Source organism: Labrus bergylta, chromosome 12, assembly GCF_963930695.1.
Source record: "Labrus bergylta chromosome 12, fLabBer1.1, whole genome shotgun sequence".
In the NCBI taxonomy this organism is placed as follows: domain Eukaryota; kingdom Metazoa; phylum Chordata; class Actinopteri; order Labriformes; family Labridae; genus Labrus; species Labrus bergylta.
In genome coordinates, this window is record NC_089206.1 from 23,742,544 (window position 1) to 23,762,740 (window position 20,197).

General features: G+C 42.5%; 1 protein-coding gene across 4 annotated transcripts in view; it reads right to left on the reverse strand.

Annotated features, from left to right (window-relative positions):
• prex1 (phosphatidylinositol-3,4,5-trisphosphate-dependent Rac exchange factor 1) overlaps positions 1-20,197 on the reverse strand; it is a 100,622-nt gene that overhangs the window by 13,115 nt on the left and 67,310 nt on the right. For 2 of the 4 annotated variants that reach the window (XM_029277761.2, XM_020635936.3), the window contains exons 17-29: positions 19,927-20,019; positions 16,578-16,726; positions 15,963-16,048; positions 14,434-14,573; positions 12,652-12,796; positions 11,778-11,953; positions 11,200-11,361; positions 10,117-10,327; positions 8,358-8,643; positions 7,441-7,659; positions 3,221-3,309; positions 1,644-1,726; positions 666-756 (exon numbers count right to left, since the gene is read on the reverse strand). In XM_029277761.2, the coding sequence (XP_029133594.1) occupies positions 666-756; positions 1,644-1,726; positions 3,221-3,309; positions 7,441-7,659; positions 8,358-8,643; positions 10,117-10,327; positions 11,200-11,361; positions 11,778-11,953; positions 12,652-12,796; positions 14,434-14,573; positions 15,963-16,048; positions 16,578-16,726; positions 19,927-20,019 (1,930 nt within the window). Of the gene's footprint in view, positions 1-644; positions 757-1,643; positions 1,727-3,220; positions 3,310-7,440; positions 7,660-8,357; positions 8,644-10,116; positions 10,328-11,199; positions 11,362-11,777; positions 11,954-12,651; positions 12,797-14,433; positions 14,574-15,962; positions 16,049-16,577; positions 16,727-19,926; positions 20,020-20,197 lie in introns of all 4 variants that reach the window. The other 2 variants (XM_020635937.3, XM_020635938.3) reach the window with 1 other exon arrangement.

Here is a 20,197-nt window from a genome sequence, read left to right on the forward strand (position 1 = left end):
TTTTTTTACATTATTTTTGACATCATTACTTTTCATATTTACTTTGTAAGTTTTTTACTTTTTGATCAGAGAAGTCTGAACTGTTTCTGTCCAGTAACTAAATCTAGTTATCTCCCTTGAAAGCTTCGCTGTATTTCAACTTTCAACAGGAAAGTAGAAATCTGTCTATCTGGATCAATGTTTGAATCAAGTGGTCGTTGATTCCATGTAATGGATATAAAATCTAAAATCTAATCATCGCGTTTTCAGCTTGTACTTCCACTGGAATGGCTTTCTCATTATTTGAAATGGCATTTGACTTTATCTAATGTTCATTGAATGACCCTGAACTGAACTGAAACCTTGTTGTTTTTAAGGAAGACTTTATGAAAAAAGAAAATATTATAAATGATGAATGATGAACAGCACTCCCCATGCACAGCCAAACTACGTACTCAGTTGCAGGAACAAACAAATAAAAAATAAAATAATCCACTGCATACTGAAAATCTCTTTGTTGTGAGCGAACATCATGTTTCCTCAGGTTCGCCCGGTTTGCTCACAAAAAAAGTCAGAGTGAATTTGAAGTCTGCAGCAGATTATCTCTCCCCTAAGCCGATGGTAAACTTTAGTGATAAAGAATCAATATTGTATAGTATGCTTGCTTTGAAATGATCTTCTCCAACCTGGTTGGGTGTTGTCAGGGTAAAAGTGTTTGGTCTCCTCACAGGCTTTCATCATCACAGATCCTTTGAGTAGGCTGTTAATGGAGTCAACCTGTGTGCAGAAAGACGAGAACACACACAGAGAGAGAGAGAGAGAGAGAGAGACAGAGAGAGAGAGAGAGAGAGAGAGAGAGAGAGAGAGAGAGAGAGAGAGAGAGGGGGGGGGGGGGGGAGAGAGAGTGGGGGGAGAAAAATTGTCAGTTAATCACTCAGGGCTTTGAGTTTGCTAAATCTTTCATTCTCAACACATGTATTTCTGTGTAATTCAAACACAACATGCACAAATACAACAACACACAAAACTACTGCAACAACAACAAGGCGTTTGTTTTCAGCCCCCCTGAACAGCTGTTTACATGTGGAAAGAACTAAAGAAGAAGCCACAAAAGTGTGTGCATCCCACTGGTAAGAGGAGATGAAAAGACGGATGGAGGTACCTGAGCAAGCCTCTGTGTGTGTGTGTGTGTGTGTGTGTGTGTGTGTGTGTGTGTGTGTGTGTGTGTGTGTGTGTGTGTGTGTGTGTGTGTGTGTGTGTGTGTGTGTGTGTGTGTGTGTGTGTGTGTAAGTGTGTGTATATGTGATAGAGAAAGCAAGGACGTCAGTGAAAGATGAGAGACAGAGAAATAAGGATATAAGGATCCTGACCAGAGGACACAGAGCTCCATGAGGTAACTCAGCCCAGATGTTGACTGATTACTATCAAAATCATCTGCTCCACATGGTTTGGCTGTACTGAAGGTGGTTTAACACTGATGTGTGTGTGTGTGTGTGTGTCTTTATGTTTCACTGTTTTTCTTCACTATGAGTCTACAGTTAAGAAATCTCTGCTATGGCTCACTTCTTCCAAGGTTTGCTTTTGGAATCGTGCTTTGTTGTTTTGCAGAGAATCCATCATGAAATAAATTCAGCAGTCACTCTAAACTGAACGGCAGAACTAACCTGGTTGAAAAGGTGCTCGAGGCAGCCGTGCAGCTTGTCCTGTTTGTCCGAGGGAATCCTCATGTCACAGGGCAACTCGTCCCCTAGCAGCCAAAAAAAATGACCAAACAGAGAAATCACACATTTGAGGAAACCAGTGCTGATTCTTAATCGGCTGTTAGAATAATCAGACGTTTCTTTTCATCTTTTTTATGCAAATTCTGATGAAAAGAAATGAAACACAAGGCTTTAAGTTATTTCATTAGAAGGTCTCATTGTGTTCTCATAAAGACTAAACGCTTAAAGTGATAAACAGCAGCGGACACATACTTGGCTCAGGACACAAATATGTGCCAGACGGGTTATGAAATTTAACATCTGACTTCTTAAAATATCTTCAGCATTTTTGTGTTTTGCCGTTGTGAATGGACGCCATATGACTGACATTAACACAAACCAAAGTGGGAGCACATTTTGGCTTCTGATCAGTCCTTTTTACAAACAACCAATATTTTGACAAACAGGAAGGATTCATTTGCTTCAGTTTGGGTTGTTGTTTATGTGGAATTCCCTTTACAGTGCTGCCTGTGAGGACTGAAGCACAAATCTTCAGATGGTTTGACAAACTTATTGTCTTACTAAAAATCAGCTTGGTTTTAAAAAGATATCACTGTGAATAAAACCCAAGTAACAAGGTAAATGCCCAACATAAATATCCAAAAACCATCCAAATTTTAAAGGAGCAGTATGTAACTCTGACACCTAGTGTTTAAAATGGGTACTGCAGTCCAAATTCAAAACATTATAGAGAGCTGTCTCCCCCCGCCCCCTCCTCTCTAGAGTCGATGCTCACGCACGTTGCCATGTGGTGAACACTGAAGCTTCAGTGTTTAGCCAGCTCTGCATGGGTCTGTAAACCTTTAAGTTGTTAGAATCAGTTCTATCTGAACGCTTCCATTGCTGTTTCCTTAATGTGATGATATATTCAGTAGATATCTTACATGTTGCTCCTTTAATTACATTATGTAGACAGTAATACAACAACAGGAACAAGGGACAACAACATCTTCTACTTTAATTCAATAGATGTCATCTCTACTTGTTTTTTATTTTTCAGAATTGCATAGACCCGATCAGATGTGACTTTTCTTCTGACCTTTAACTTTAAACTTTAGACGTTTTCTTATTGTATTTCTATAAAATGGTTTTAGATATGTGATCGGTTTAAGTATGTCTTTTGTTATATATTTGTTGTGTTACTATCAACCCTCTATATATTGTTTTACAGATCTTATAGTTGAGTTATTAATTGTTTTTGGTTGGTTTGGATGGTTAACCACACCTGTAATTACAGAGCTTACCCGCCTCTTGGCGTGCTTTTTTAAACATTACACTGACAGTGACACAAGTGGGATCTGTGCTTATTAAAGAGGAAGCATGTCATCAAGGCTATCCTTTTTTTCATTGCATTTATGTGACGTTTATCATTTAAGTCTGCCCTCCTTTGGTTATGGATAAAAGAAAAGATGTTTGAATGAGATGACTTCTTATCTCTGCACAAGGATATTAACAGATAGATATTTTGTCTTTTCCTTTACCTGATCCCATCTCGTCACTCCCGAGGTAAGAGCTGTTACTCCTCACACTGGTGTAGGACAGCACTGAATCTCTGTTGCTGTTGCATTCGCTGTAATAAAGCACACACACACACACACACACAGATTGCACACAGTTATAATGTGTTAAAGAGCACAGAGTTCATTCCATTCTTAAACCACAGAGAGAATTTTGGAAAGCTGCGTCTTGTAATTATGCTGCCAAATAATCCTTCTGATTGTAAACGCCTCTTCTGATTTACAGTATGTGAGACCGAAGGTAATTAAATGTTTCTCACAGCAACAAAACCGCCACTGGTTTACACAGAGAGGCGTTCCCTGAAACGTAGCTGCATCAGAGTCTCAAACATTAGACCAGATAATAAAAGCATATTTGACACTGACACACTGAAATGTAGCTCACCTACTTACATAAACACATGTTGGTTTTTTTCCAGTGCTGCCAGTGTTTGTCAATGTTTTTCTTTAATCTTTGGTTTGCGGAGAAGTACAACTTTAAAATTACATAGTCTGGTATTTATAGTCATACGTCTATGTGATTCAACATGATTACCGGGAGCATGTGGAAGATTTATGTGGCTCAAATTATACATCCCTTCTAGTGAGTGCGCTCGCTATCCCCTCAGAGGAATGATTCACGGGCTGAATTTCCATGACAAATGGCCTACGAGCGACTACTAGCTTCAAAATGACAACACCGGCTTTGTCCTTCTTTGCCACTACCCAGCTTGGCAGGAAGACAAAGTCAGGGAGTAGAGAGGGGGATATCACCTGCCGGGTTATTCTGCCGTCTCTAAAAGTGTGTGCATGTGTGTGTGTGAATGTGGGTTTGTGGTGCTGAGGGGGGATTTGGCTAAGCCAGAGCTGCTACAATTATGGGGAGAGAGTTAATAGAACCATCTTTTAGTAGTTTGGCTTCCATTCTGAGCTGGCTTGATTTCACACAAACGCCATGTCACACTCACACTAATATGTGTGTGTACAGTAGTAAATACAGGCAGGTTTTTTGTCTCTGTACTCTTTCCCTCCACCTACTTCTCCTAATCACACCGCCCATTGTTTTCCTTTTTATTTGTTGCCTAATATACACACAATTCCCTCTCTCCATGTGTCCTGGATCTCTCCCGTTTTTGGCTGCTACTGCTCCGAGTTTGTGTTTTTGTGTGTATCTCGAGACATACACAACAAACACACACACACCTACCACTAGCGCACACATGCACAAACACACAGGAGGTGATTTCCAAATTTAGCCAAGCACCTCCTGCCAAAAGTGTGAGTACCACTGTGACAATTATCCTGACTGTGGTGAAAGAGCTGGCTTCAATCTTAACCGCACACACACACACGCACGCACACGCACACACACACACGCACGCACACGCACACACACACGCACACACACGCACACACACACGCACACACACACACACACACACCCTGTTCACACCCACATTCTAATGTACCCTGGTTGATGTATTCACAGCCCTGAGTACAGGTGACAATGTGCTCACACTGAGAAGACATCCTGTGTGTTTACACAGAACTCATTACACTGAATTCATTTTCATACTTTCTAAGAATGCAGAAATGTCGTTTTCACACTCGAGAAACAACACAGAAAATGATACAATTTATTTTTGCATGCAGACTAAAACAGCTTAAATTTCCAGTGTGTTGTAGGTAAGGTCCTTGCTTCACCTGTATTCATTTCCTGGACGGTCTGATCACAAGTGTACAGTTTTAAGTGCAGGTGTAAACACACCAAAGATGCACTGAGGATGAATTTAGATCAGGTCAACCAGACCACGTTCAGAGGTGGTCTGGGATGCACTCCTTTAGCAGTGGGTGCATGTTTGTGTTTTGGGCAACATTGAAGGACCCCCAACTCTTTATAACCAGGGCAACGATGTTCTTGCCCTATTCATCACTTCTCCTGTGTCTCATTAAACCATTTTTGTTTTTACATATTTTTCACGTCATTCTAATGATAATAAATGTGTGTGAAAAATAAATGTGTATGATTCAGTACGAGATGATACATCTTATTTTTGTGCGTGTAAGATCTGAGATAAGCTCATGTGAGAAGTGAAAACAGGAACTGGGTCTGTTGGACTCTTGTTTAAGGAGAAAGAATACTATTTTTAATGTGAAGCCACAAACACGAATCAAACACACACTGTCACTTGAGAAGCTCTCTGATGTCAGGAATGAGCCGGTACCTGTCTCTGCATCTGGACACGAGCTACACAGAGCTAAATTAAGGACAGATGAAATGTACCCAGGTTTAGAAACAAAGACAACCAGACGATGATTTCCTCACACACTCTTCTTTCCTAAGTTTCTGTCTTTGACCCCCTGTGTGTGTGTGTCTGTGTGTGTGTGTGTAGCAGCAGTTCTCCTCTGTTCTTGCTCTAACATTTTGTTCCTCACATGCTGTACTCTGCAGTGACCTCCGACTGCTGCGCTCTGCTGCGCTCTGTCACCACCTACGGCTTAAATGTCTTACTCTCTTATTCTGTCACCACCTGCCTCGAGAACGGAGTAACACTTTTCCTATTTTGATCCAAAACTTCACAGCAGGATGATTCATCCTTATTCATGGTGCAGCCTGATCCGGCTGCCTTGAAAGGACAGTTCACTTTTTATTTTTTTTATGTGCACTGGGCTTTATTACTCTGAGTGTGTGTGTGTGTGTGTGTGTGTGTGTGTGTGTGTGTGTGTGTGTGTGTGTGTGTGTGTGTGTGTGTGTGTGTGTGTGCACCACATATATTACAGCCTACATTTTCCTAAACATTTTATTGCGATGAGGTATTTGCCTTTCACATGGCGTAGCCGGGGCCTTAATGACAGAGTGGGTGAGGAGGCCGCGCCCCAAACATTTGGCTTTATTATACACCAGCCCACCACACCAGCAACCAATAACTATATCTTAGTGGGTGGTGGAGGGTGAGGCTCGGTGGAGGGCTGCCCAGTGAACCGTGCACACACACAAACTCTCCCTCACACACACACACACAGACACACAGACACACACGCACAGAAACATATGAATGAACTCACAACAAGCGAATGACATAACCAGATCTGACCAAAACATTTTGAAGACATTTTTAGCGCTCCATCTCAAGGAAAAATACCAACATCTGGGAAGATTTGTAGCCTCCTCTTGGGGGGGGGGGGGGTAATGAGCAGCGTTATGGGTTTTCAGAGCGAACTTTGAGTGTTATTTATGTTTTATAGAGTCCAAAGATAGATTATCCAGGTGTGAGCGAGGGAGTCAATTCTAACTTTTTGTGTTTTATAAAGATGCTGCAATACGAAGAGGTCTTTCCTATGAGGAAAGTGAAACAAACAGCGTATGAATTTGTTATTTGCTTCACTAACCTTCACAAAATCACAGTAAGCAGTTACACAACACTGGTTGCAAACTTGGTGAGTCAACACAGGGCTTCCTGATCTGGTCAGCACATAAAAAGGGGGCCAATGTTTGCATCATACGACCGAATGCTAACATGGACATTCTGCAAGCAGAGCAGCTTAATGGACAAAAGAAGAGCAAACTTTAAATACTAGACAAATATGAAGGGGTTAGACACATAATCCAGGCTTAATGCATCACTGCTGGAGCTGCCAAATGCAGGAAGGACAGGCAAAGAAATCAATGTAAACTAAGGATTATGATATCACTGCCCCGTTCATCAGGGCACAAGCAGATCAGACTACAATTACAAGTTTTGAATCCAATTACATGATTTGACGCCTGCAAATCTTTTACACTGTCTTTCATATCTTATGTTTACAACTAGTGCAAGGCTTTAGTGATTCAATCAGCCTCAGGTGCAGGATGATTGGATATGTCTCTGAACCCTCTGGTGTGAATTTACAACCATACACTTACCAATTAAAAATAAACACTCTCTGTAGCGGGGTTAGGTGTGCAGCCTAAACACGTTGAAGCAGTTACTATTGTGTGACACCCAAGACGCTGTGGCCCTGAACACACAGGGTTTACTCTGACTTCAACTTGTTAACTTCTTCAATAAAAACCATTCACTCTTCTTCATACCAGCCAGCTAGTTCAGTAAAAAACAAATCCCAGTGTGCCACTGAATTGTTCAATTCCAGGCGTCCTTGTCTAAAGTTTTAACCTCAACTGTAGCCCTCATCTTAAGCCTCCATTAATCATGCTGAACCATTACCTGTAGGAGTCTCTGTAGCTCATCGTGTCATGACCCGAGTCCTCCTGGTCCTCCTCGTTCACCTTGAAACAAACACGCTTGATGCCGCCTTGCTCCACTTTGTCCTGGTCACAGCCGTCCTCACAGGGGGCCAGGGAGGGGGGCTGACTGGTCTCGTACACCGGAGGCTCCCCACCCTCACCTTGGAGTTGTGTGGGTTCGGTTATAGACGACAAGAGGCTGAAGGATTCATAAGAGGGAGTAAAAACAAGGATATTAAATTATCACTGTAACAGGTGAGACTAAAACATATATTACTGTTTACAGTGCAGGACAACGTTGTGGAATATTTCTTGCAGAGAAATATATATGTGGAATAAAATTCACGTCATAATTCTAGAAAACTACAATGATTATATTTATGTTATAATACACTCTCTCAGAACACAAACACTCTCATCTATTCCTCCACGCTGTCACTCCCCTCCCTCGACTCAGACGCACAACAAGCATTTCTCTCTCCTGAGGTTATCCCGGCCTCACTGTCTGTTCCTGAACTGGGCCTGGCCCATAAATATTTTGGGCCTGAAGAGTGTTCCTTTTGTAAACCTTCAGCTTTAAACAAGGCAAAGGGCAGACAGACAATGAGCGGCTGACTAACGGCCTCAGGAGGCAGCGTTCAGCTTTTCATGCAGAGATTTCTAAATGTCAATGTGAAGGCTACAAAAATAGTCCTCTAACATATAAACACCAGGGGAATGCCAATATTTGATAACACCGCCAGCTGTTTAACCTGAAAATACTTTCTGACGGGATAGGAATAATCATTTCTTTTCATTTGACAGACGACTCATTGGAGATTTATGAGAAAAATAATTCTTTAATATGAAGATCAAACTGTTAAATCACATAAAGTCTAACCTAACCGTAACACTTACACGTCTATTTGAGCGACATACTGCCTCATCTCCCTCACAGCAACATCCAGGCGGCTGTACAAGTGAATGTAGTTATCCTGGGTGTCTGTGTCTTCCTGTTTGAGCAGGAAGCTCAGCCCGCCTTCCTCATGGAAACTCTGCCGGCTGTCATTCAAGCCCTCGCCTCCATCCATGGTCACCTCCCCGTTCCCATCCACCTCGTCTCCTTCCAGGCCCGAGCACTTCCAGGAGGGCGCTCCCATACTCGTCACACAGTGCTGCGTGTGGGACATGGGGTTCAGTTGTGCTACGGGAGGGGAGGAGAGGAGAGGAGAGGAGAGGGGAGGGGAGAGGAGAGGAGAGGAGAGGAGAGGGGAGGAGAGGGGAGGATATGAATATGTTTGCAGTTGTGAATGAAACAGAGACACAACACTATAATATATACTCCAGATGTTTCAAACCGTATGAGGTAATGCTCTTGTGTGTTCCCTATTTAGACTAGATGAAAAACAACTTCTCAAAGGGCACTTCTGCAACTGATATGCACGGCGGGAGCAGGATGCAAAACTGTTATCTTGGGTTGAATGCCAAACTAAGCTGCAATAACCTGAGACGTCCCAAAACAACCCAAAGATTAAGTTCCGTCAATGAACTCAGAGTATATGCTTCTAGTTTACTCCAAACGTAACGATTTAACAGACGAGCTCTTTTTATATACAACGATCAAAATAAATCATCATCTTCATGACAATTTAACAGTTTGGAGGTCAGAGAAATAAAAGAAAATAGACCTGATTGAATCTTCTAAGGGGATTAGGAGCTACAACTCCTTACAAGGATGAAGAAGACAATCTTAAATGTTTCAAACTTTAAAAGTTACTCTCTTCTAAAAGGTGTGAGAAAGATCAGGCAGGTAAACGACAATGACACTTCAGGCTGCCTGAACTGTACGTCACCACCTCTTCCTGTTCCCCTTCCAGAGCTTAACAACATCAAGTCATAATTGCTGCAGGCTGCTTGTATAGAAAACACGCTGAGTGGCACCACAGCTGAACTCTTCATCGCAACAACTGCCAGGCAGATGTGTGACTTGCAGCTGGCTGCTGATAGAAAGATGAAGATGAGGCATCTTGGAACAATGCAGGCTAAATGTCTGCAGTCTAGACAGCTGTGTTGTATTTTCATCTTTGCTGAGATTTGAGGGATTTCAGCAGCCAAGTTGAGACTCTAATAATAAGGCTATATCACAAATAAGTCTGACCATATAAATAGACCACAGTGTACTCTGTTCTTTATCTGAAGCTTTTGTTATGTTTCGCCCTCTCATTAATTAGCACCACAGACTCTCTCCCCCTCTCCTCTTTGACCCTCTGAAGCATCGGCTCTGAGTGAACGGCACACATTCCTACGCTGCGGTGGAGCCACCATCTTTGCTGACATCACTCATCCGCCTCTCATGTCAATAACATGAGTATGGCCTGCAGCTAATGGAGTCTTAATGGCAAACCACTCATCTAATTTACTATGGGAATCCGTGTTGAGACCTTGTGGCTGCTGTGAGAGGCTGGGGACGACATTCCCCTCGATGTGCTGCGGGATTTAAACGGTCATGGAGGGTAATTAGTCAAACTGATCACTGAGCTAGTGTTAAATAGGTTAAGTTTTATTATCATAAAGATGGATGGATCTCCACCGAACCTTAGTTTAAGCGTTGGATATGTGAAAGAGATTGTTTGAATAGTACTTCAAAGATGTTGCGTGCATGTGTGTGTCTCGCTACCTTGGTCGGGATCCAGGCCGAACAGGGAGTTTTTACGTCCGAAGCGGATGCTGAAAGTCCTGCCAGCAGAGGTGATGCTCTTGGGGTAGGAGACCTGCATGAAGTTGACGTGGCAGTTGGTGGGGACAAAGTCCATGCAGCCCAGAGGGTGAGGATGACCACCTGCCTGTCTGAAGGACGGCCACGCCTTATTCCTCAGCTCCTCTGCAAACTAGGTGAAAAAGGGAAAGAATTATAGAAGGAGAGCAGGACACAGACATTTCCCCCCTTTTCACACATGCACTGCACTTCTGATCCATCTGCATGAATGAAAACGTCCTAATGAGTTCAACGAGACACCACAACAGAAAAACAGTCTCCTCTTTAAGAGATAAAGAGCATGACTAAAGCTGTTTTTACACATTACACGCACTCCTGAACATTTCAGGCAGCTGCCCCTGAAATCTTGTTGCTTGTTCTTCACTTCCTGGAAGTTATCCCTGTCAGTCAGGGAGGGGGGGGGGGGGTCTATGGATCCAAACCATGATGTAAGAAGGATGCACCAAGATGACGGACAAGCCACAGACTCAGACGCTATGATGACAGCGCTTGCTCGTATATAAATCCTATGTGTAATTAGATGTATTAACAACGTAAATGAAAAAGCGGCAAAAATCTAAGTAGAAAACACAATGAAGCAGTTTCATTATGCGTGCAAAGGTCACACAGATCACATCCCTCTCCTGCTTGTTTGTGGAGAATTTTACTGAATATACCTGCTGCATTCACACATCCCCTCAGCCACTCGTGCAGACATTTCACTAGGGAGCTGGTAAGAAAAAAATCTGAGTAAAGTGGGGGAGAAATAAACAGCCTTTTGTGTTCACATGTGCAGCTCATCCCAAGAATCTGAGGACATTTACACACAGTTTTGAACATGTGTGAAAATGGCTTTTGTGTGGTTTAGCTCCTCTGAAAAATTTGAGCTATTAAGACATTTTTTGACTGTGGTATACGATCATCATACATCCAACAACCGCCACGGATCTGACAGGCTGATGTCTATGTGTGTCATGATGAGAGTGTAAAGGTGTGTCTCGGTACCTGTTGATAGCTGCTGATACGCTGTCGGATCCTCTTCAGCTTCGTGTCACAGATTTCTCTGAACTCAAACTGAGGCATGGTGACCACGCGGTCGCTCTGGGAGATGAGCTGGCTGCAGTTATCAACAAAGAGCCTGTCATCGCTAGAGAACGCCTCCAGGATCTGCAGAGACGGGAAACATTTGTAGAGATGTTATCAGCCTTACAATCAAGTTTTGAGGCTTGATTTAGTTTGTTACAATCAAATTTAAAATCTGCTTCTTAGTAGAAGCTGGGGAGTTTTTCCTCAGGCTTTAAACATTCAGCGCTCCAAGACAAACAACCAGAAACAGCAGCTGGGCCAAAAACTCTTCAGCGGCTTACAGATTCTGTCATAATAGTACAAATTGAAGAAATATCAGCGAGCAACAAACTGGTTGACCGCCAAGATGGGATTTTCTATGAAACATCAGACAGAGGACACGAACATTTAAGCTATTTTAGCAGCTGTTATACAAATTATCTGCAACATCAAGGTAATAAATAAGATAAAGTAAACCCCTGTGGTCTTTCCTTTGCTCAGTATTTGACTTTAAGTACCTTAGCGGTGAGGCTGAAGCAGCCTTTTGGCTCCACCATCTTCTCCAGGACGTGGCTCTTGATGCCAGCGGTGCTGACGTATTCATAGACGACGCCGTGCTCCAGATGGACGTTATCCACCGTCATGCTGACGAGCGGCAGATCTTCAGAGAGGGAGAGTCTGTCCAGCCGGTGGTCTGGGGGGGCACACATGGAACTTTTCAGAATATACATTTCTCAAGCAATCACAAGAAATGTAAGGACGTTTATTTGTTCATCCAGAAATATTAATATATGAAAGGAAACAAAGTGAGATACTGGTCCAAGACAGCAATCATAGAAAATACAACAATAACAAAAATATGAACTCTGAGAGAACTAAAAATGATGTGTAAAATAATCTATATATTAAAAACATACAGTCGTATCCTGGCAGAATTTGTGATTTTTTTGGCCATTTTTCAGAGAATATGAATGATAATACAAAATTGAAATATGAGAAAAAAAACTCAGTTAGGTGGGAACACAAGCATTTACATTTACTTTGATTTATTCCCTTTGAATAGACTACACACACTGGACCATCTGCAGATATTAGCCAATCACAGTTGGCATGTGCAGATTTCAAACAAAGCTGCAGAAGAAGAGAGCGAGGTTGACATTGTTAACACATCTTCTGCAGGATGTTTAAGAGGGCTGTGACATAAATCATTTAACTCTGTTATCTGCATTTTGATGTCTTTTACCAGTAAAACTTCAAACTAATATCAAAGAAATGTCTTTTAAATGATTGATTGTCCCATCAGTATGAGCTGTGAGAAGCTACTCCTTCATCAAAACAAATTAAAGTGAATCACACAAAAAAAACCACAGAGGTTGAAACATTGCATTTCACCTGTTCCATTCGTGCCGTTCTCCTCATCGTGGTCCGACCCGTTCTCTACAGGATAAGGCGAGAAAGGGCTCTCCTCCTTTTCACCTTCACCTCGTTCTTTTTGTAGCTCCTCCACGTCTTCAAACGCACGATACACCCACTGACACTGAGGGAAGAAGATGAAGGCTGATCAGTCATATTACTGTAATGTGCAAAAAAGGAAGAGAGAAGAAATATGATAAGAGATAAAGGTGAGATAAAAGGGAAGTGCTTGAAAAGGAAACTGTTAAATATAGCTTTAGTCATTTTAAAAACAAAGCTGCAGGAATAGGTACACTTTGAACACAGAATTTGTATTTCTACTTCCCCTAAAGACACCTGACAAAGAAATCTGGCCAGACTGCTTTGCCTCTTAACTCTGAAGTGCAGCGAACCACATCGATAACATCCTGGTATTATATCCTGCTGTTAAATGAACCAGCAAACATTTACTGGAGAAGGTCCAAAATAAGACTGCTCAGCTAAGCTTCTGTAGGGGAAATTTGCAAAAAGAAGAGGCCCGGCTATAAAAACAAAACATTGTGCTTGGTACAGTAGGTGCAGCCGTGCGGGGTACAGCCTGGAGCCAAAGAAGTCGGAACAACCAGACATGGGACTTACAGTTTCAAAACTGGTTATGTAGAAATACACAGCTTAAAATACACCGCTTATTTGTGAGTTTTAGAATTCACTTCAAACATTGTGTTGTTAACGTGTTGCTCAGGGCTAAGTCTTCTCTTCGTGCAGGATTTTATCTCGAGCTGAGAAATGTCAAACTCTCACTACATGTGGCCTGCTGCGACAAAGTGTCAGCCAGCAATTTATGTCAGAGATCACTGGGCCACCCACTGCTGCAGTCAAAGGCGCTGATAAAGCAAAGAAACCTGTTGCATGATACTTCTTCAGCTATTTGGATATTTAAAAGAACAAGCGTGCTGCAAAATCGATTAATCCTTGAACTTTATGATTCTTGTTTTCCCCCCTTTCAGATACGTATTTGCTAATTCTCCTTAATCTAGCTAATGCTGTTTGACTAGCGTGTCAAGCCAGGAATGTCTGGGTCATTGAGATTCTGTCACTCACCAAATGGGAATTTAGTGAGCTGTCTCATATTGTTAAATGATCTGATAAATTAACCTCGAAACAACCGATGCTAATCAGGCTAACTTGCATGGCTTAGAGATATAGTGGGAGTACTTTGGTAGCCATAGCAACACATACAAAGACTGTAATAACTCTGTGGACGCCATGTACAGAGTGGGACTAAACCTAGATCGATAAAGTGAACCTTATTAAAAATGTGGGCAAAGTTGTATTTCAGCAACATAAAGAGCGACAGTTTAAAGTGACTTTTTTTGTTGTTGTTGCAACTCATTAGCCCGCTTCTTATTTATTTATCATTTGGGTACTTTTTCTCAGCCGTATTTAAGGTGAAAGCCTTTTTTCCAAATAATTTAACTTTATGGAAGAAAATAAAACCTCTGGAAGAGCAGGCTGCGTCATCGTCAGAAGCAGTTTGAGTTTTTTTAATGTGAATTGCCGTCGTCATGAGTGATGACTGTAAAATGAAGGCTATTACTGAAGAAAAAGAAGAGAGGAACTAGAGATAACTTAAGATTGTTAAGGAAAAGAAACTCCTCCAGTCAGCACTACACTTCCTCTTATAAACGCTGCATTCCACTGAAATCTGCCCTGCACGTGTGTGTGTGTGTGTGTGTGTGTGTGTGTGTGTGTGTGTGTGTGTGTTTCCATGCATCCTCTCACCACTTGGGGAGGCTCCTGGTGTTTGTGCTGGGCGCTGAAATGCTCCAGGACCTCCTGGTAGTCACTGCGGTTGACGTTGTTGCCGTTGACCTTCAGGACGACCTGGCCTGGCTGGAGACCCGCCCCCGCCGCCTCCCAGCCTGCAGTGTGTCAACACAGGGTCAGAGGTCACAGGGTGGTAGGATTACAGGAGAACTTTCTACAACACGTTGGACTAATATGAAAACATGAAGTGCTGTACACGTGTCTCACATTTTGAGGGAGTAATCATCTCCAAAAACATAAAAGCACATGAGATCATTTTCAACGGAAATCTTTTTTTTTTTTTTTTTTTTTTAATGTTTTGGACTCAATTCCCGTATCTGCTCAACCTCGCCCCTTTTGTTCCTCCAGGAAAATAGAGAATTCCTCACTTCAGTGGCGTAACACGATGTCCCAAGCGACTAATGGCTTTACAGCCTGGAAGTCCAATCAACACCTCCATCATCTTCCTCTCCTGACCTAAAAATACCAGCACTGGCATCACTTCCACTCAAGGGTGCCAGCAATTACCTAACACTGGGGCTACTTGACCCATGCATGGATGACGAACAGGGGAGCTGATTTACGAACAGAAAATAACAACGAGAGACTCTAAAATCAGATGGAGAAAAAAAAAAATTCCACTGGTCAAGACAGCGGGAGAGAGAAAAAGAGAAGGGTTATGGAGAGGAAGAGGGAGGGGAGAGAAATGTGGAGAACTGAGACGGAGCAGAGAAGTGAAACCCTAAGATCACATTCTTCTGTTGCACCATCCCACAGCTCTTCCCTTCCTTGTTTTGTTTTTTTTCAGTGTCCTCTCCTGCTCCTGTCTGCTTTACACTTTGGGATTTATCCTTCAATGACATAACTCGCTCATTTTTCTATTTTGAGTCTCACTAGGCGGTGCAAACATCTGGTTTGGAGGTTGCGAGGACAGAGCAGAAGGAAAGAGAAGGTCAAAAAAAGTTTGGGTGTCTTTAATGCACACTGATCACAGAGCAGTGTGTGTGCATATGTGCATATGTGCATATGTGCGTGTGTGTGTGTGTGTGTGTGTGTGTGTGTGTGTGTGTGTGTGTTTTAAAAGCAGAGTTAGGTCTATTAAGGGTTTGAACCCTGACCGCGCTGTCTGGCTGACAGGTGGTCATAAAAACCTAATAGAGGCTCACTAAAAGCAGAAAGTAACAGGTGGTTAGAGGCTAGAGTTACCTCATCTTTGCCTTAAATTCACCCAGAATTATTTGTCTTTCTGACACTGTAAACGCTTTTGAGAGGACTTACTGGCACCAATTCCACAATAACAAGGTCAAACTATTACATATCAGTTCACACACTTCCTGTGTGTAACTGATTTCAAGAAATGTTCATTCAATTATGTCTCCCTGAGAGCTGTGTATCGTTAAACCGCTAAAAAGGTTATTTCCCCATTAGGTGTTCAAACCGATGGTTTCCTTTTACCTCACAGAACAAGACTGTGTGCTGAGTCCTTTGGTGTAACTGTCACTCACCTTTCCTGACAGCGTGGACATGAGGAGGGGCGGAGCCACACAGTCTGAAGGAGAGGCTGTCTGGGTTGTCAGGGATCTTCACAATCCTGGGTGAGAAAATATCAGTCAGACCAGAGTGCTTCACACATGGGATCGGGTGTGTATACAATATTGACTACATAAAAGAAGGAGGTGTGGCCCCTAAGATGTCAACAATTGGGTTTCAGACTCATTGCTAAACCTCGACCCTGATTGACAGATCACCATGGTAGCAACTTGTTAATCATGTCGGCTAACCCTTAAGAAACACCACGCTTTAGTGGTGAGTCTTTTTTCCTCTAAATTGGACAATATTTTTAAATCAGGGTGTATTCAATAAGTCCTAAAACTAGCCTTTGAGATCATAAACTAAAATCGACAAATGTTTACAGAAATATAAGTGTTGGAGTTATTTCCTCTTGTAGTTAAATACGATCAGACTTCTTTTGCATCGTGTGGAGAAGCTGCTTGCTGGCCAATAGGAAACATGCAGGCTTAAGGCGCTTCCACATTGGCTCGACTTTAAAAACCAGAGACTACGTCCACCTCCCATAAACAGTCTAAGGCATGTGCGTGTGCTTGTGTGTATTTCCTCACTCCTTGGCCTTTGTAGCGACCAGCAGCCGCAGGGAGCGCCGTATGCAGAAGGCTTGGCTGATCATGGTTTCCACCTCAGAGAAGGGCCTGAGGAACAGCAGGTCCTCGTTGATGGTGTAGATCTTCCTGCCCACCTGCAGGCCTGCCATCTGGAAGGACAGACGGACAGAGAGGAGACAGACTGTTGGTTTTTTTTTGTGTTTTTTTTTTTTTTTTTAAATAGCTTTTTGCAGCTTGTTTCAGCTCCCTCTAAAGCAGGGACCACAACTCAATTCATGAATTTTTCTCCCTGGTGCCACAGTGAGACCAAACTGTTTGTAGCATTTGGCCCGGATAAAGGTTTAAGTGTTTATTACCCACAATCCAGCATTCCCTGTGCCTCCAAGGAGTATGGCACCAAACAAACCAAAACACAGCAGAGAGAATCAGGAAAGGCTGCTCAGTGTTTTCACAGCTTGTTCAGTCAGGTTTTTTTCCATCATATGAAAAAAAGGCTTTTTAAATGGAGGGAGTGCAAATCGAGATCCACAGCTAGATATGATTGAGCAGCACAAAATTCACACCTGAGTTTCCTGCCTGCTGCATTTTGGAAATGCAAGTGTTTCCTGATCAAAGGGTTATTTACAATGTCATTGCTCACCACTGTCACCACATGTTTCTGCAAGCTACCTGTGCTGTGTGTTATCAGATCTGTCTGATCTCTTTTACTTCAGTAAATACAAAATCAAACACTGAGCATGTAAGAAGCTCTTCTTAAGCGTGGGACTTGTGCAGGTTTAGATCCATGTGTAAATATAATCAATTAGGTCTGGGTCAGGTTGCTTTATATTTTCTATTAATGTTGTGTTTTTGGTAATATGTGGAAAACCTATGAATTCAAGAGATGCATACTCAGTGCTGATCAGGAGAGAAACAAATGAGCACCACTGTGCATGGATAAAGCTGAGGCAACTGGACTTAAAAATCTTAAAGACTGAGAGGTGTCTTCAAGATTTTCACCCAGTCCAGTTGCCTTTGGATCCAGCTGTGCCTGGATGAGAAACCTACACAGATAAGATCTTGAAGATGTTTCACCTCTCCTCTGAAAGGCTTCTTAAGTTCTAAACAAACCGATGGACGGAGCTACAAATTTAAGCTCTCTGTGGATCATTAGGATGCTAACGATCAAGGATGACTCACTTCAGAGTCGTTAGCTGAGTCTCGTTGACCTAGTTTTGGCCTAGAGTCGTTAACACCTCCAGTCGTCTGTGGGTCGCTGTAGTCACATGTTCCAAGATGGGACTGGGGCAGAGAATTCAAAACAGCACTGTAGGTTGCTAAAAGACGGTGTCTCAGTCCACCACCTTGGTTAAGGGATGATTTTTCCAATTTAACAAAGATGGCTTCTTTAACACCCCTTTCAAACCAACCTTTATATCTCCTATGGGATATAAAAAGGTAGTCTAGATACAATTTAGAATTCAAATCAGATCAGGTTCTTCATGTATGACTACGAAGATGTCAACATGTAAGCGTCTTAAAATACAGTCTCAATTGTATATAACAATTGAATTACCAGGTAATGGTAACAATTAGATATCAGCTCCTGTGGTCCCCTCTAAACTAACAGACACACAGCCGCACAGCCTGCTGCACATCACTAAATGCAGTCATCTTGCACATCTTCAGTCACGTTGTGAGAATAATGCGGCCTCTGTGTGTTCGCTGTGTGAGACCAGTGTCCTGGGCACAGATCCGGTGGGGTTGCCTTGGCTGAGCGGAGGCCCGACTCTGGATAACAGCCCAGGATGGATGTAGGGAGAACTGGGAGGAGCTACCACCATCTGAATGTGGAAGGATGTATATGTGTGTGTGTGTGTGTGTGTGTCTGCATGTGACTTTCTCTATAATAGTATCATATAGTGAAAGAGCTCTGTATGTGTGTGTGTGTGTGTGTGTGTGTGTGTGTGTCTCTCAGCCCCTTTCAGAGCCCCATGGGAATCAGCTGAGCCTCATTCACTGTGCTGGCACACGGGCTGTGTCACAACTAGCAATCCTGTTATTGTGGGGCATGGGGGACGAGGGGTATGAATAACAGAGAGAGAGACAGGCAGAGAGAGAGAGGAGAAAAACAGCAAGTGGGAGCAGAGGGTTGAGAGGAGAAAAAGAAAGATTATCCAAAGACAGACTGAGGAGAAGATAAATGTGGGAAAAAGCTGCAATGAGTTAAATAAGAGAAAGCAATAAGAACCAGAGGAAACAATAAGGACACTGAGATGAAATACACATGTTTTTCAAGACGAGATTTAAAAGCATCTAGAAACTAAACAAACTTTGTTCATCAGGTTAATCTTCCCAGCCAAAAGCCCGACAGCCTACAGTCACCAGTCAGCTCTGGGAACGACCAGCAAGACACGATCAGCTGATTTAAGAAGGCGAAATAGATCTTTGAAATGATTCAGGGGCCGTGGTCGTGGTAAGCCTGGAATGTCAACAATTGAACCATTAAATCTATGGGAAAGCAAATCGTAAGCCAATGCCAGGCGTCCCAAATCAGATTTATATGATCTTGTTGTCTCAAATCGATTTGATAATCCTAGCAGCAGCAGAAGCATTTTGGGGAGATTAAAAGTGATTGCAGGGTAGCTTGAAAAGAAACTCTGCAGAAGGCTGGAAAGAAATCTAAACCAGACAGAAGACAATGGAAATCCTTTTTGGGAAATTTAACTAAAATTTTGTTTTGAAAGAATCCTGACAGAACAATCCTCTTTTATTGCTCTTTCATTATTTCTTAATTTTAAACAAGGATCAAATATCGCGGGCTATCCGACCGAAAAAACGATGTGCAGGGGGACACATGATAAGATCCGTTTCATTGTCAAAATGTGGCAAAGGCCCTTTAACAGGCTGGTCTCGAACAGGAGAGTAATACAACAACATTCTTCAGCATAAAGAAATTCAAACGTCATTCTTGTTTTTTTTGGTCTAAACTTAAATGGCTTCTTAATTAGCTGTGCATGGGTAAAAAAGGTGTGTGTGATGTGTGTGTTAATGTGTGTGTCTCTGCATGTTTCTGTGGCATGATGTGAGCAAGCATGTGTAATGGCTCTGCAGCCAATCAGAGTGCAGCTCTACCAAAGGGGAAAAAAAAGCAGACTGACAGCAGCCGTCTAAACAGTAGACAGCCATTACCTACTGGAACTAACGCCCCGAGGCAGGAAGGAGATGCAATGTGTGTGTGTGCGTGAGTGTGCGTGAGTGTGCGTGAGTGTGCGTGAGTGTGCGTGTGTGTGTGCGTGTGTGTGTGTGTGTGTGTGTGTGTGTGTGTGTGTGTGTGTGTGTGTGTGTGTGTGTGTGTGTTGACCATTACCTCAGCATGTGAGCCCCTGGTGACAGACTTCACCACGATGGCCTTGTTTTTCTCCTCGATCTCGAAGCCGTAGTCTTCTTCCTCGGGGTGAATCTAACAGAGAAAATCATCTAATTATTGCCACATTTATATTTTAACCGTGTTCCCCTGGTTAACATCAGGAGTGAGAAAGTAGCAACATATGAATTATATGTTTTATTTATCTTAACAAGCTTTGTTGCTATTGTGCACATAAATATTTTGTATATATAATATATTTTTCCCTCAAAAG